This window comes from Coregonus clupeaformis, unplaced genomic scaffold (genome assembly GCF_020615455.1).
Source record: "Coregonus clupeaformis isolate EN_2021a unplaced genomic scaffold, ASM2061545v1 scaf0004, whole genome shotgun sequence".
NCBI classification, from domain to species: Eukaryota; Metazoa; Chordata; class Actinopteri; order Salmoniformes; family Salmonidae; genus Coregonus; species Coregonus clupeaformis.
The window spans coordinates 943,009-959,816 of NW_025533459.1; the positions used below are offsets into that span (position 1 = coordinate 943,009).

A 16,808-nucleotide genomic window follows, 5' to 3' on the forward strand; every position below is an offset into this window, starting at 1 on the left:
CTGGCAGGCGTTTCAGGAATCTCGTCCAAAAAGTTGACTAAAGTTTGCCAAAAAGCACATGGAAGATCATCAAGACTTTTGGAATAATTTTCTATGGACAGATGAGTCAAAAGTATAACTCTTTGGAGGACATGGGTCTCATTAAGCCTGGTGAAAACCAAACACTGCATTCCAGAGTAAGAACCTTATACCAACGGTCAAGCATGGTGGTGGTAGTGTGATAGTTTCGGGATGCTTTGCTGCCTCAGGACCTGGACAACTTGCCTCAATAGAACAAACCAAGAATTCTACAGGAGAATAAAAAATTTAATTAAAAATGCCATTTAGCAGACGCTTTTATCCAAAGCGACTTACAGTCATGTGCGCATACATTTTTACGTATGGGTGGTCCCGGGGATCGAACCCGCTACCCTGGCGTTACAAGTGCCATGCTCTACCAATTGAGCTACAGAGGACCACAGGCTATCCGTCTGTGAGCTTAAGATGAAGCGCAGCTGGGTCATGCAGCAAGACAATGATCCAAAACACACAATCAAGTCTACATGAAAATGGTTAAAAAGCAACAAATTTGAAGTTTTGGAATGGCCAAGTCAAAGTCTAGACCTAATCCCAACTGAGATGTTGTGGCAGGACTTGAAACGAGCAGTTCATTTTTGAAAACCCACAAATGTCACTGAGTTAAAGCAGTTCTGCATGGAAGAGTGGGCCAAAATCCCTCCACAGCGACGTGAGAGACTGATAAACAACTACAGGAAGCATTTGGTTGCAGTCATTGCAGCTAAAGGTGGCACAACCAGTTATTGAGTGTAAAGGGGGCAATTATGTGTTGCATAACTTTGTTAATTAAATAAGTATCAATAATTGTTGTTATTTGTAAACTCAGGTTCCCTTTATCTAATATTAGGTTTTCATTGAAGATCTGATAACACTCAGTATCAAAAATATGCAAAAATTGAGGAAATTAGAAATTAGAAAAGGGGGCATATACTTTTTCACAGCACTGTGTATCAACCGTATACCAACTGTATTCACCTTATGTAGCCCCGCCCCCTTTACCCAGATCCATTCGAACACGATTGTGTTTGTCTTTCCGTTTCACAACTTTCCGTCAACGCTAGCGAATTACCTCAGAGCGGTGGCTAGCTAATAATTAAAAAAACGCGCATCGTTAAACACATCTTAACAAATAAACAAAAACCCTGAGCCAAAGCGGTTAAACAGCATTGACTTCACACACCATAAAACGCCAGTGACCAATATGCAGAAAAGCGTCCAGAATGTCCACCCCTTGCCTCCCACTCCTGCATTCCACTCACAGGAGGAATTTAATAGGAGCCTGGAGACACCTGAATCCGCCTGTGGGGAGTCTGCTCTATACGTGTGTTAAATAGTATCACAGCCAGTGGCATCCCAGGTCAAATTGGACTGAAAGGAATATTTATTTGTGGCTGTACCATTTAAAAATGTATTTGAACTGATGTGTGTCTCTCTTCTGTTCAACGCTTTCTAACGCCATATAAATAACTTAATATATATTGTCTACTCTTTCCCAGCCACATGGACAGCATGTCAATTACAACTGCCAGAAGTGCCTGTCCTTCTGCAATGAATTTGTGAAACCTGACCCAACCCAGTCGACTGCTTTGGAACAGATCACAACGGAGCAGAGTGCCTCACACTTGTGGCATGACTCAAGGAAGCTTCGAGTTACTGCAAGCTCAGCCAAGAAGGTCCCTGTCAGGGAATCCACCAACCCTGGTCAGTTTCTCCAGGAGCATCCTGTATCCCGGGTTCCGAGGGAATGCAGCCACACGCTACGGGAAAGATATTGAGCTGATGACCTCCCAGTGGCTCTGGAAGACTGTGGATACTCTGTGGACCACAGAGGCACTGTTGTCAGTGTTGAAGAGCCATGGCTATCAGCAAGCCCTGACGGACTGCTGAACTCCAAGGAGCTGTTGGGGATCAAGTGTCCTGTCATGGGGAAGGGCTGTGATTCTCCGGATGATGTCTTCAACGGGAAAGCCTGTGATGTGAAGTTGGTGGAGGGACCACTGCAACCACACGGGCCACGTGGCCACTACATGCAGGTGCAAATTGGTATGTTTTGCACAGGACTGAGAGAAAGTAAAAAGGTGCTCATCTGGACTCCGTCCCAGCAAGTTGACATCCCTGTTCCCTGTGATGCACAGTCCTGTGCCGAGGCTGCCCTGAGGCTGAAGACCTTCTCCTTTACACACACGCTGCCATTTATTGTTGAGGAGCATCAGGCAGGCAGATTGTCACTGAGTGACAAATACATGCAGCTCTGTAGAATGATGTAGTCAGATGTCTCTCCTGTTTGCAGTTACTATTAACAAATTGTTTTTCAATTTTAAAATCCTGACTTAATGCATCAACAGTCACAGTATTGTGGAAATTGTTTTTATGGCTTTGTTTTTTATTAATATTAATGAGTATGTAAAACAAATAATTAAGTTGAGTTGTTATAGAATGAATTGAAATTTATTTAACGTAACTTTTGACACATAACTTTAATTCATATTGGGAAATCGACCCTGTGAATGGCATTTGACTGGTCAGTTCATTCAGCATCTTCATGAATGATATCACCACACAGGTTACACACGGCAGCACAGATTTGAAGTATTTTGTCCATTTTAGATGAGGTTGAGTCTAAACTGTTTGAGCCTTTGAATTACGCGTTCCACATGAACCCTCACGTCTTGTACATGTGGTGTCCTCCTCTGACAGCTGTGCGCCTCTTTTTTGTGAAGGCTGGACCTCATCACCTGGATAGGAGGTACACCAGGAACCCAGAATCCGATGTTATATATTTGTGGCTACATCTACCTCCATATGCTGAGGAGATGAACATCACTAGACCACAAGGTGCAATGGCCACCAGGTACTTGATAGTGTTTTGGGCGTAGTAATGGCTGAATGACTCCCCCCCCCTTGAATCCAGATTCTTGCACTTCTGTAAAAGCAGTTTCTGAGCAGTCAATAATGCAGATTGTTCCTGGGTAGTGGTCCTTAAAAACATTGTGGCATTGTAGCACGGATGGTCTCCCTTGGCAGCCATGGAATGAAATCCCTCAGATTCTCTTCCATCATGTCAATCCAATAACTAATCACTCGACTGACAATCCGCTAAGGTGCTAGCCATCAAGCTAACGAAGTTGGTACCAGATTAGTTTTGCAATGGAGCCCTCTTTGTCTGGAGAACTAAATGAACGGTTCCAGCACTGTAGGAGCTGTATCTATTTCGCTTTGTTTCAAGACAAACCGGATCACTCAGAGTTCCAATGCGGCAATTGTTTGCTTGCCGAGGATTATAGGCTTGAGGTGGCTTCCTTGATCACGCAGGTCGCCAGCCTACGTAAGAAACTGGGGAGAACGCAGAGTGGAATGTTGACCTTTTCTACGCCGGTGGCTGGACGGCGTTCGCGCTTGTTGGATGCATCTCCGCCTTGTAATTTGTCATCATCCGACTGGCCGGTGTTGCCCGGAGCTCCCCCATCTGATAGCGCCGTCGAAGGAGCACAGCATGAGGAGAAAGGCAATCAACGATGGTCGCATGTCACAAGCCGTGAAAGCCGAAGACAGCGACCTCCCGCAAAGCAGTCTACACTCCCAACGAGAGGCCCGGAGCGGATTAAAACAACAAATAGTTACGCCGTCCTGGAGCCTGATCTTCCTGCACCTTTGTCGCTGGGGGTGCCTGTGTCTGCAGTGCCTACTACTACGATTTCTAAGTCGACGTCGGCAACCTTCCGTCCCTGCTCTGGATCGAGCATCTGTCGGAGGCCTGCATCCTGTGAAGCGTGGGAGTGGGCGGATTTCCTCGTCCTTCTCGCCAGCCGTGATTTTGGGCAACTCCATGGTAAGAAATGTGACCATTCCTGGTGCAAAAACAATGTCCTATCCCAGAGCTCGAGTAAATGTCATTACTAAGCTGCTCCCGAATGTACTACGTCAGGACATGGAAATCGATTCTATCGTAGTCCATGTGGGTTTTAATTACATTATAAAGGGCAGCTCTGAACAGTTGAAACTGGATTTTAAAGAGCTGATTGACTCTCTGCTAGACACTAACAAAAGACCCATCATATCTGGCCCTGTGCCCTCTCTGAATCGTGGCATTGAACGCTTTAGCAGGATTCTCTCTTTTCACAACTGGCTACGTGATTATTGCAGCTCAATGGGTGTAACTTTTGTTGACAATTTCGATACCTTTTGGAAACAAAACACATTTCATACGGAGGATGGGATCCACCCAAATCATTTGGGTTCCTGGATCCTTTCACAGCATTATAAGGCTGCGTTGAGACAATGACTTAGCGATGACCCAAGCCCAGCTCAGCTAATCCCCATCATTGTGACGCAGAGTTGTCAAAATGCTTCAGCAAATGTACATTACATCAGGGGCGTCGGTAGACACAATGTGGGTAACCTGTTTTGTGTCCCTCTAGCTGCCCTGGGTGCCTCTGCTGATCCTGCAGCTGTTGTGTGCAGTGATCATGTGCCCAGCAACCAGATTTATACTGTTAGCACTGAGCCGGTGTGCCCGAGGAGGCAGTCCACCGTGTGCAGCTCACCCTGCACTAACATAAAGAACATGAGCACATCTACTGCTGCTAAGCTTCCCAGTAAAGCAATAAAAACAAGTACGCATCCCAGAAGAAAAGTGCTCAAAATAGCCCACGTTAACATATGTAGCTTAAGAAACTAAGTTCATGAAATCAATAATTTGCTAGTAACAGATGACATTCATATTCTGACTATCTCTGAAACTCACTTAGATAATAGCTTTGATGATACAGTGGTATCAATGCAAGGTTATAACATTTACAGAAAAGATAGAAATGCCAATGGTGGAGGTGTTGCTGTTTATATTCAGAACCACATTCCTGTGAAGATTAGAGAGGATCTCATGTTAAATACTGTTGAAGTAATATGACTACAGGTTCATCTGCCTCACCTAATGCCCATTCTTGTGGGAAGCTGCTATAGACCACCAAGTGCTAACAGTCATTATCTGGATAACGTGTGAAATGCTTGATAATGTATGTGATATCAATAGAGAGGTATACTTTCTGGGTGATTTAAATATTGACTAGCTTTCATCAGGCTGCCCACTCAAGAAAACGCTTCAAACTGTAACCAGTGCCTGCAACCTGGTTCAGGTTATCAGTCAACCTACCAGGGTAGTTACAAACAGCACAGGAATTAAATCATCAACATGTATTGATCATATCTTTACTAATGCTGCAGAGATTTGTTTGAAAACAGTATCCAAATCCATCGGATGTAGTGATCACAATATAGTAGCCATATCTAGGAAAACCAAAGTTCCAAAGGCTGGGCCTAATATAGTGTATAAGAGGTCATACAATACGTTTTGTAGTGATTCCTATGTTGTTGATGTAAAGAATACATGTTGGTCCGTGGTGTGTAATGAGGAGCAAACAGACACTGCACAAATTTATGAAATTGCTTATTTCAGTTACTAATAAGCATGCACCCATTAAGAAAATGACTGTAAAAACTGTTAAATCCCAGTGGATTGATGAGGAATTGTATGGTTGAGAGGGATGAGGTAAAAGGAATGGCAAATAAGTCTGGCTGCACAACCGATTGGCAAACATACTGCAAATTCAGAAATCATGGGACTAAACTGAATAAAAAAGAAGAAACTACACTATGAAACAAGGATAAATGACATAAAGAATGATGGTAAAAAGCTTTGGAGCACCTTAAATTACGTTGGGGAAAAAGGCAAACTCAGCTCCATCATTAATTGAATCAGATGGCTCATTCATCACAAAACCAACTGATATTGCCAACTACTTTAATAATGTTTTCATTGGCAAGATTAGCAAATTTAGGCATGACATGCCAGCAACAATTGCTGACACTACACATCCAAGCATATCTGACCAAATTATGAAAGACGAGCATTGTAATTTTGAATTCCGTAAAGTGAGTGTGGAAGAGGTGAGAAAAAGTTATTGTTGTCTATTAACAATGACAAGCCACCAGGGTCTGACAACTTGGATGGAAAATTACTGAGGATAATAGTGGACGATATTGCCACTCCTATTTGCCATATCTTCAATTTAAGCCTACTAGAATGTGTGTGCCCCCAGGCTTGGAGGGAAGCAAAAGTCATTCCGCTATTAGCCTGTTACCAACCATTAGTAAACTATTGGAAAAAATGGTGTTTGACCAGATACAATGCTATTTTACTGTAAACAAATTAACAACAGACTTTCAGCACGCTTATAGAGAAGGACATTCAACAAGCACAACACTTACACAAATGACTGATGATTGGCTGAGAGAAATTGATGATAAAAAGATTGTGGGGGCTGTTTTGTTAGACTTCAGTGCGGCTTTTGACATTATCGATCATAGTCTACTGCTGGAAAAACATGTGTGTTATGGCTTTACACCCCCTGCTATATTGTGGATAAAGAGTTACCTGTCTAACAGAACACAGAGGGTGTTCTTTAATGGAAGCCTCTCCAACAAAATCCAGGTAGAATCAGGAATTCCCCAGGGCAGCTGTCTAGGCCCCTTGCTTTTTTCAGTCTTTACTAACAACATGCCACTGGCTTTGATTAAAGTCAGTGTGTCTATGTATGCAGATGACTCAACACTATACACGTCAGCTACTACAGCAACTGAAATAACTGCAACACTTAACAAAGTGTAGTTACAACATTGTAGTTACTCCACAATACTAGCCTAAATGACAGAGTGAAAAGAAGGAAGCCTGAACAGAATAAAAAATATTCCAAAACATGCATCCTGTTCGCAATAAGACACTAAAGTAAAACTGCAAAAAATGTGGCAAAGAAATCCTGAATAAAAAACGTTATGTTTGGGGCAAATCCAACACATCACTGAGTACCACTCTTCATATTTTCAAGCATGGTGGTGACTGCATCATGTTATGGGTATCTGCTTGTCATCGGCAAGGACTGGGGAGTTTGTTTTTAGAATAAAAATAAACGGAATAGAGCTAAGCACAGGCAAAATCCTAGAGGTAAACCAGGTTCAGTCCGCTTTCCAACAGACACTGGGAGACAAATTCACCTTTCAGTAGGACAATAACCTAAAACACAAGGCCAAATCTACACTGGGGTTGCTTGCCAAGATGTTCCTGAGTGGCCTAGTTACAGTTTTGACTTACAATCGGCTTGAAAATCAATGGCAAGACTTGAAAATGGCTGTCTACCAATGACCAACAACCAATTTGACAGAGCTTTAATAATTTTTTAAAGAATAATGTGCTAATATTGTCCAATCCAGGTGTGCAAAGCTCGTAGAGACTCCCAGCTGTAATCGCTGCCAAAGGTGATTTTAACATGTATTGGCTCAGGGGTGTGACATATTTCTGTATTTAATTTTCAATACATTTGCTAAAGTTTCTAAAAAAAACATGTTTTCACTTTGTCATTATGGGGTATTGTGTGTAGATGGGTGAGAACAAATACAATATGAATCCATTTTGAATTCAGGCTGTAACAACAAAAACGTGAAATAAGTCAAGTGGTATGAATACTTTCTGAAGGCACTGTATATACTTTCAAATAAGTGCCATTTTTTTGGGGGCCCACGAATTGATTTTGACAAACAAATCGAGAAAAACATCTCGATGTGGAGTTTGAGCCAAAACGTTTGACCCCCCCCCCCCGTTGGTAGTGGTGAAGGACTAGCTCACTAGCTACCTACTACAGAATCCATGGTCTGCAGTGGCCGAGCTCCTACTATGGAAAAGCCAGAGACGGCGAGACACCTTGATGAGACCGCGCTCGCTGCCTGCCTGCCTGCCTGCCTGCCTCCAGACTTTCTCTCCCTGCTTAACCACCTCCCTCAGATGACCACTCCAAGCCATGAACTTTCTAAATGTTCATCATATGTTGGTGTTTCTAAATTGCATGTTTGTTTTTTTTGGGTTACTTTAAAGCGCTTTGAGATTCTTGTAATGAATGTATGTAATGAAGAGCGCTACAAAAGTTGAATCAATTATTATTACTTTTGACCAGAACCCTATGGGCCCTATGTACTATGCAGGGTGCCATTTGGGACTCAACGGGGTACTCACCGTGCGTGTGTGCTGCCTCTGGAGCGGGAGGAACTGGCTGAGAGGAGTAAGGTGAGGAGGCTGGTGGGGGGGCCCCGGGGGGTTGGGGTGCAGTATAAAATGCTCCCTGGAGATCAGCGGTGGGAAGGCTTGGTAAGACACCGGCAAATGCTGCATTGTACAGGCTTGGATGAGCTAGAAAAGAGAGAGAGAAAAAAAAGACAGACAGACACACTATTAATAACAAATGACAATAATAAACTGTTGGTTAACCATACGGAACAAGACTGGCAGGACCGTCCTCAAGAAACCAAATTCAACATGAGTCAAATAATAATCTATGGATTAAAAGCAATCTATGATCTATGGGTATTACTGGCCAAACACGGCCAATCCTTACTCTACACAAACACATGAGCAGGAGGGAATATGTCCAAAGCACAGATGCAATGACGTCAAAAGTATTTGCAAAGATCATGCTGCTAAACAGCTTAAGAAAGAAGCAGTGTTGGTAGGGATGCTACATCGACAGTGAACACGACTGAAGTGGTATGGCGTGTTGGTGGTGGTATGGCGTGTTGGTGGTGGTATGGCGTGTTGGTGGTGGTATGGCGTGTTGGTAGTATGGCGTGTTGGTAGTGGTATGGCGTGTTGGTAGTGGTATGGCGTGTTGGTGGTATGGCGTGTTGGTGGTGGTATGGCGTGTTGGTGGTATGGCGTGTTGGTAGTGGTATGGCGTGTTGGTAGTGGTATGGCGTGTTGGTGGTATGGCGTGTTGGTGGTGGTATGGCGTGTTGGTAGTGGTATGGCGTGTTGGTAGTGGTATGGCGTGTTGGTAGTGGTATGGCGTGTTGGTAGTGGTATGGCGTGTTGGTGGTATGGCGTGTTGGTAGTGGTATGGCGTGTTGGTAGTGGTATGGCGTGTTGGTAGTGGTATGGCGTGTTGGTAGTGGTATGGCGTGTTGGTAGTGGTATGGCGTGTTGGTAGTGGTATGGCGTGTTGGTAGTGGTATGGCGTGTTGGTAGTGGTATGGCGTGTTGGTAGTGGTATGGCGTGTTGGTAGTGGTATGGCGTGTTGGTGGTATGGCGTGTTGGTAGTGGTATGGCGTGTTGGTAGTGGTATGGCGTGTTGGTAGTGGTATGGCGTGTTGGTAGTGGTATGGCGTGTTGGTAGTGGTATGGCGTGTTGGTAGTGGTATGGCGTGTTGGTGGTATGGCGTGTTGGTAGTGGTATGGCGTGTTGGTAGTGGTATGGCGTGTTGGTAGTGGTATGGCGTGTTGGTAGTGGTATGGCGTGTTGGTAGTGGTATGGCGTGTTGGTAGTGGTATGGCGTGTTGGTAGTGGTATGGCGTGTTGGTGGTATGGCGTGTTGGTAGTGGTATGGCGTGTTGGTAGTGGTATGGCGTGTTGGTAGTGGTATGGCGTGTTGGTAGTGGTATGGCGTGTTGGTAGTGGTATGGCGTGTTGGTAGTGGTATGGCGTGTTGGTGGTATGGCGTGTTGGTAGTGGTATGGCGTGTTGGTAGTGGTATGGCGTGTTGGTAGTGGTATGGCGTGTTGGTGGTATGGCGTGTTGGTAGTGGTATGGCGTGTTGGTGGTGGTATGGCGTGTTGGTAGTGGTATGGCGTGTTGGTAGTGGTATGGCGTGTTGGTAGTGGTATGGCGTGTTGGTGGTATGGCGTGTTGGTAGTGGTATGGCGTGTTGGTAGTGGTATGGCGGTTGGTGGTATGGCGTGTTGGTAGTGGTATGGCGTGTTGGTAGTGGTATGGCGTGTTGGTAGTGGTATGGCGTGTTGGGTGGTATGGCGTGTTGGTAGTGGTATGGCGTGTTGGTGGTGGTATGGCGTGTTGGTGGTATGGCGTGTTGGTAGTGGTATGGCGTGTTGGTAGTGGTATGGCGTGTTGGTAGTGGTATGGCGTGTTGGTGGTGGTATGGCGTGTTGGTAGTGGTATGGCGTGTTGGTGGTATGGCGTGTTGGTAGTGGTATGGCGTGTTGGTAGTGGTATGGCGTGTTGGTAGTGGTATGGCGTGTTGGTAGTGGTATGGCGTGTTGGTAGTGGTATGGCGTGTTGGTAGTGGTATGGCGTGTTGGTAGTGGTATGGCGTGTTGGTAGTGGTATGGCGTGTTGGTAGTGGTATGGCGTGTTGGTAGTGGTATGGCGTGTGGTGGTGGTATGGCGTGTTGGTAGTGGTATGGCGTGTTGGTAGTGGTATGGCGTGTTGGTAGTGGTATGGCGTGTTGGTAGTGGTATGGCGTGTTGGTAGTGGTATGGCGTGTTGGTAGTGGTATGGCGTGTTGGTAGTGGTATGGCGTGTTGGTAGTGGTATGGCGTGTTGGTAGTGGTATGGCGTGTTGGTAGTGGTATGGCGTGTTGGTAGTGGTATGGCGTGTTGGTAGTGGTATGGCGTGTTGGTAGTGGTATGGCGTGTTGGTAGTGGTATGGCGTGTTGGTAGTGGTATGGCGTGTTGGTAGTGGTATGGCGTGTTGGTAGTGGTATGGCGTGTTGGTAGTGGTATGGCGTGTTGGTAGTGGTATGGCGTGTTGGTAGTGGTATGGCGTGTTGGTAGTGGTATGGCGTGTTGGTAGTGGTATGGCGTGTTGGTAGTGGTATGGCGTGTTGGTAGTGGTATGGCGTGTTGGTAGTGGTATGGCGTGTTGGTAGTGGTATGGCGTGTTGGTAGTGGTATGGCGTGTTGGTAGTGGTATGGCGTGTTGGTAGTGGTATGGCGTGTTGGTAGTGGTATGGCGTGTTGGTAGTGGTATGGCGTGTTGGTAGTGGTATGGCGTGTTGGTAGTGGTATGGCGTGTTGGTAGTGGTATGGCGTGTTGGTAGTGGTATGGCGTGTTGGTAGTGGTATGGCGTGTTGGTAGTGGTATGGCGTGTTGGTAGTGGTATGGCGTGTTGGTAGTGGTATGGCGTGTTGGTAGTGGTATGGCGTGTTGGTAGTGGTATGGCGTGTTGGTAGTGGTATGGCGTGTTGGTAGTGGTATGGCGTGTTGGTAGTGGTATGGCGTGTTGGTAGTGGTATGGCGTGTTGGTAGTGGTATGGCGTGTTGGTAGTGGTATGGCGTGTTGGTAGTGGTATGGCGTGTTGGTAGTGGTATGGCGTGTTGGTAGTGGTATGGCGTGTTGGTAGTGGTATGGCGTGTTGGTAGTGGTATGGCGTGTTGGTAGTGGTATGGCGTGTTGGTAGTGGTATGGCGTGTTGGTAGTGGTATGGCGTGTTGGTAGTGGTATGGCGTGTTGGTAGTGGTATGGCGTGTTGGTAGTGGTATGGCGTGTTGGTAGTGGTATGGCGTGTTGGTAGTGGTATGGCGTGTTGGTAGTGGTATGGCGTGTTGGTAGTGGTATGGCGTGTTGGTAGTGGTATGGCGTGTTGGTAGTGGTATGGCGTGTTGGTAGTGGTATGGCGTGTTGGTAGTGGTATGGCGTGTTGGTAGTGGTATGGCGTGTTGGTAGTGGTATGGCGTGTTGGTAGTGGTATGGCGTGTTGGTAGTGGTATGGCGTGTTGGTAGTGGTATGGCGTGTTGGTAGTGGTATGGCGTGTTGGTAGTGGTATGGCGTGTTGGTAGTGGTATGGCGTGTTGGTAGTGGTATGGCGTGTTGGTAGTGGTATGGCGTGTTGGTAGTGGTATGGCGTGTTGGTAGTGGTATGGCGTGTTGGTAGTGGTATGGCGTGTTGGTAGTGGTATGGCGTGTTGGTAGTGGTATGGCGTGTTGGTAGTGGTATGGCGTGTTGGTAGTGGTATGGCGTGTTGGTGGTATGGCGTGTTGGTAGTGGTATGGCGTGTTGGTAGTGGTATGGCGTGTTGGTAGTGGTATGGCGTGTTGGTAGTGGTATGGCGTGTTGGTAGTGGTATGGCGTGTTGGTAGTGGTATGGCGTGTTGGTAGTGGTATGGCGTGTTGGTAGTGGTATGGCGTGTTGGTAGTGGTATGGCGTGTTGGTAGTGGTATGGCGTGTTGGTAGTAGGGGTTCGAACCGAAATTATTTTCCAATCGTTTCGTTCTAAACAGAACCTTATTTATTTTGGTACCGTTCCACTGTTCCGACCAGCAGAATAAAGTTCTGAACCGGTTCGAACCAAAAGAAAAGTACTGGTTTACATCATTCCTTTCTGTTCCTTTTTAAAATTCTGAAATATACAGAATAACCAATAATATCAATCTATTTATACCCAGTACCAGTCAAGGGTTTTTCTTCTTTATTTTTAAAATGTTTTACATTGTAGAATAATAGTGAAGACATCAAAACTATGAAATAACACATATGGAATCATGTAGTAACCAAAAAAAGTGTTAAACAAATCAAAATATGTCATATTTGAGATTCTTCAAATAGCCACCCTTTGGCTTGATCACAGCTTTGCACACTCTTGGCATTCTCTCAACCAGCTTCACCTGGAATTCTTTTCCAACAGTCTTGAAGGAGTTCCCACATATGCTGAGCACTTGTTGGCTGCTTTTCCTTCACTCTGCCGTCCGACTCATCCCAAACCATCTCAATTTGGTTTAGGTCGGGGGATTAAGGAGGCCAGGTCATCTGATGCAGCACTCAATCACTCTCCTTCTTGGTAAAATAGCCCTTACACAGCCTGGAGGTGTGTTGGGTCATTGCCCTGTTGAAAAACAAATGATAGTCCCACTAAGCCCAAACCAGATGGGATGGCGTATCGCTGCAGAATGCTGTGGTAGCAATGCTGGTTAACTGTGCCTTGAATTCTAAATAAATCACAGACAGTGTCACCAGCAAAGCACCCCCACACCATAACACCTCCTCCTACATGCTTTACGGTGGTACCTACACATGCGGAGATCATCCGTTCACCCACACCACGTCTCACAAAGACACGGCAGTTTGAACCAAAAATCTCAAATTTGGACTCCAGACCAAAGGACAAATTTCCACCGGTCTAATGTGCATTGCTCATGTTTCTTGGCCCAAGCAAGTCTCTTCTTATTATTGGTGTCCTTTAGTAGTGGTTTCTTTGCAGCAATTCGACCATGAAGGCCTGACTCACGCAGTCTCCTCTGAACAGTTGATGTTGAGATGTGTCTGTTACTTGAACTCTGTGAAGCATTTATTTGGGCTGCAATTTCTGAGGCTGGTAACTAATGAGCTTATCCTCTGCAGCAGACTCCGGGTCTTCCATTCCTGTGGCGGTCCTCATGAGAGCCAGTTTCATCATAGCGCTTGATGGTTTCTGTGACTGCACTTGAAGAAACGTTCAAAGTTCTTGAAATGTTCTGTATTGACTGACCTTCATGTCGTGAAGTAATGCTGGACTGTCGTTTCTCTTTGCTTATTTGAGCTGTTCTTGCCATAATATGGACTTGGTCTTTTACCAAATAGGGCTATCTTCTGTATACCAACCCTACCTTGTCACAACACAACTGATTGGCTCAAACGCATTAAGAAGGAAAGAAATTCCACAAATTGACTTTTAAGAAGGCACACCTGTTAATTGAAATGCATTCCAGGTGACTACCTCATGAAACTGGTTGAGAGAATGCCAAGAGTGTGCAAAGGTGTCATGAAGGCAAAGGGTGGCTATTTGAAGAATCTCAAATATAAAATATATTTTGATTTGTTTAACACTTTTTTGGTTACTACATGATTCCATATGTGTTATTTCATAGTTTTGATGTCTTCACTATTATTCTACAATGTAAAAAATGTTTTTTAAAGAAAGAAAAACCCTTGAACTAATAGGTGTCCAAACTTTCGACTGGTACTGTATATATATATATATATATATATATATATATATATATATATATATATATGTTTTACATTTAGCTCTACATTAAATGACTTCACCAATCTGTGCAGACAGAGCAGCTTGCTGAGGAGCGGGTCAGCGATTTAATCTGTATAGGAAAGTCGTTAAGAGCTAATTATATTTTGCAGTAAAAACATGGTTTAATCATAATGAAAGGACAAACACACTGTGCTGCCAGTCACAGTGTAGGGTGAGAGAAGATGGAGGAAGCTTGCCTTGAAGCGCTAAGCATCTTGTTATGACATGCATTATCTCAATTAGGCCCACAGAATTATACCTAGGAGGAGTGGCTTCTATGGAGGAGTGGCTTCTATGGAGGAACTTTGAATGTCTTTGAATTTTCAAGTTGGTTTGATGTTGGACCAGAGCAAACGTTCGCTAGCTAGCTAACAAGCTTGTGTGTGCAGAGCAGCACTACACGTCTTACCTTTTTGTAGTTAATAAATCCAATGTGAAACGTGATAACTAGTGTCCTTAACTAGCATTGAAAATGTAAATCCATTCTTCTCTAATTAAACATCTCTCCCCAATTTCTGAATTACGTCGTCAGTAGGCTACAGTAACCTAGGCTACAGTAACCTAGGCTACAGTAACCTGCGCTACAGTAACCTAGGCTACAGTAACCTAGGCTACAGTAACCTGCGCTACAGTAACCTGCGCTACAGTAACCTGCGCTACAGTAACCTGCGCTACAGTAACCTAGGCTACAGTAACCTAGGCTACAGTAACCTACGCTACAGTAACCTAGGCTACAGTAACCTAGGCTACAGTAACCTAGGCTACAGTAACCTAGGCTACAGTAACCTAGGCTACAGTAACCTACGCTACAGTAACCTACGCTACAGTAACCTACGCTACAGTAACCTATGCTACAGTAACCTAGGCTACAGTAACCTGCGCTACAGTAACCTGCGCTTAAGAGGGGAGGGGCAGGTGGCCTACACACACCCACTGGCAAAGATGTCCAGCTGGCAGGCAGACGCTGGAATACGTTTCTGAGTAACAGAGTGAAGGCTTTGCATAGGCGCTTTGTTAAAAGAGTTTTGTGGGACAAAAAAAGAATATGCCCGGAACGTAAAATAACGTTATTAATCGGTTCCCACGCTTTTAAAATAACGGTTCTGATCTGGAACGGTATAGATCACTTTCGTATTCGATTCTGGTCCTCAAATAATGTTGTTATTTTCCAGTTTTCGGTTCTGTTCCCCCTTAACTAGTTCCAACCCTTGGGTGGTAGTGGTATTGTGTGTAGGAAGTGGTGTATTAACAGTGGTATGGTGTGTTGGTAGCAGTGTATTAACAGTGGTATGGTGTGTTGGTAGTGGTATGGTGTGTTGGTAGTGGTATGGTGTGTTGGTAGCAGTGTATTAACAGTGGTATGGTGTGTTGCTAACATGGACGTCACTGACATTTCAGCTCTTCCTTTTCAAACTCACAGGAGGAGGAAGGCAGCAGAGCAGAGAGAGCTGTCCGCTGAACATTACCGAGCATGCTGGTAGCTGCTGACTGTTGCACCCTGGGAGAGGTTGCCCAGTGTGGATGGGGAAACCGTGCGTCGTCACCGTGGTAACAGTGTAAGAGATGGGAACGGATCCCTGGTGCATCTTGGTACAAGAGAGAAAACAGTGATTCAGCCCATTTCCAAACAACTTCAAAAAGACAGAATGCAACATATAGTCAAGGTCTCATTTTGAAGACTGTTCTGTGTGTCATATTCACAAAGGTTCTATTTTACTTTCTCCAAAGCTCACGGTGCCATAGAGCTCACGGTGCCTAAGAGCTCACGGTGCCATAGAGCTCACGGTGCCTAAGAGCTCACGGTGCCATAGAGTTCACGGTGCCATAGAGCTCACGGTGCCATAGAGCTCACGGTGCCATAGAGCTCACGGTGCCATAGAGCTCACGGTGCCATAGAGCTCACGGTGCCATAGAGCTCACGGTACCATAGAGCTCACGGTGCCATAGAGCTCACGGTGCCATAGAGCTCACGGTGCCATAGAGCTCACAGTACCATAGAGCCTAACAGACTGCATAAATAACCCACATCTGGCCCAGATCTTAAACCAGTGTGAATTTCAATTTGCTACAACATCCACTGTGAAAGTAATGGAAGGAAAGTTGCACTCTTCTCTTCTGTCTTTTAACAGACCCCCCCCATCATGGAACACTGAAACTACAGCTGTGTACCTACGTACCTGGTCGTGTAGATCCAGCATGATGGGGGTCTGTTGATGCTGAGGTGGGTGTGCGGCAGGGTGCAGCATGCGTGGCGGTGCACTGGAGTGGCTGTACTGTCTGGCCTCATCTAAAGGAACCTGCTGACGTTGCTGGGAAAAGAGAGGGCGGTGGAAGTTCTCATCCTGGAGCAGGGCGTTCTGCAGTGCTACCGGTCGGTCTCGGCTCCCCCACTGTCGTCTCACTGGCGGGCTGCGGGAACATCACGTAAGCACACCATGAAACATCAGGCATACCATGAAACATCAGGCATACCATGAAACATCAGGCATACCATGTATTCAAAAAAGTGTATCAAATTATCTGTTTAGGATATACTTAGATTGTCTTTAATGTAATGTTGTCTTTTTTTTTTTTTTTTTTTTTTTTAAATTAAACATGTTTATGAATATCACAAGTTAGAGAAGGTCAGAGGGAATAAAGGCAACTAAACAACAGCTAGAATCCAAAAGACCTGGTGGCTGAAACATCAAGGATACCATGAAACATCAAGGATACCATGAAACATCAAGGACACCATGAAACATCAAGGACACCATGAAACATCAAGGACACCATGAAACATCAAGGACACCATGAAACATCAAGGATACCATGAAACATCAAGGACACCATGAAACATCAAGGACACCATGAAACATCAAGGACACCATGCATGGACAATTAACATGATCTTGTTTAGGATATACT

General features: G+C 45.1%; 1 protein-coding gene across 5 annotated transcripts in view; it reads right to left on the minus strand.

Annotated features, from left to right (window-relative positions):
* The window catches only part of LOC121538347 (RING finger protein 44), a 44,764-nt gene that overhangs the window by 16,167 nt on the left and 11,789 nt on the right, over positions 1-16,808 (minus strand). For 4 of the 5 annotated variants that reach the window (XM_041846255.2, XM_041846265.2, XM_041846275.2 and 1 more), the window contains exons 3-5: positions 16,079-16,310; positions 15,320-15,487; positions 8,117-8,290 (exon numbers count right to left, since the gene is read on the minus strand). In XM_041846255.2, the coding sequence (XP_041702189.1) occupies positions 8,117-8,290; positions 15,320-15,487; positions 16,079-16,310 (574 nt within the window). The remainder of the gene's footprint in view (positions 1-8,116; positions 8,291-15,319; positions 15,488-16,078; positions 16,311-16,808) is intronic. The other variant, XM_041846284.2, reaches the window with a different exon arrangement.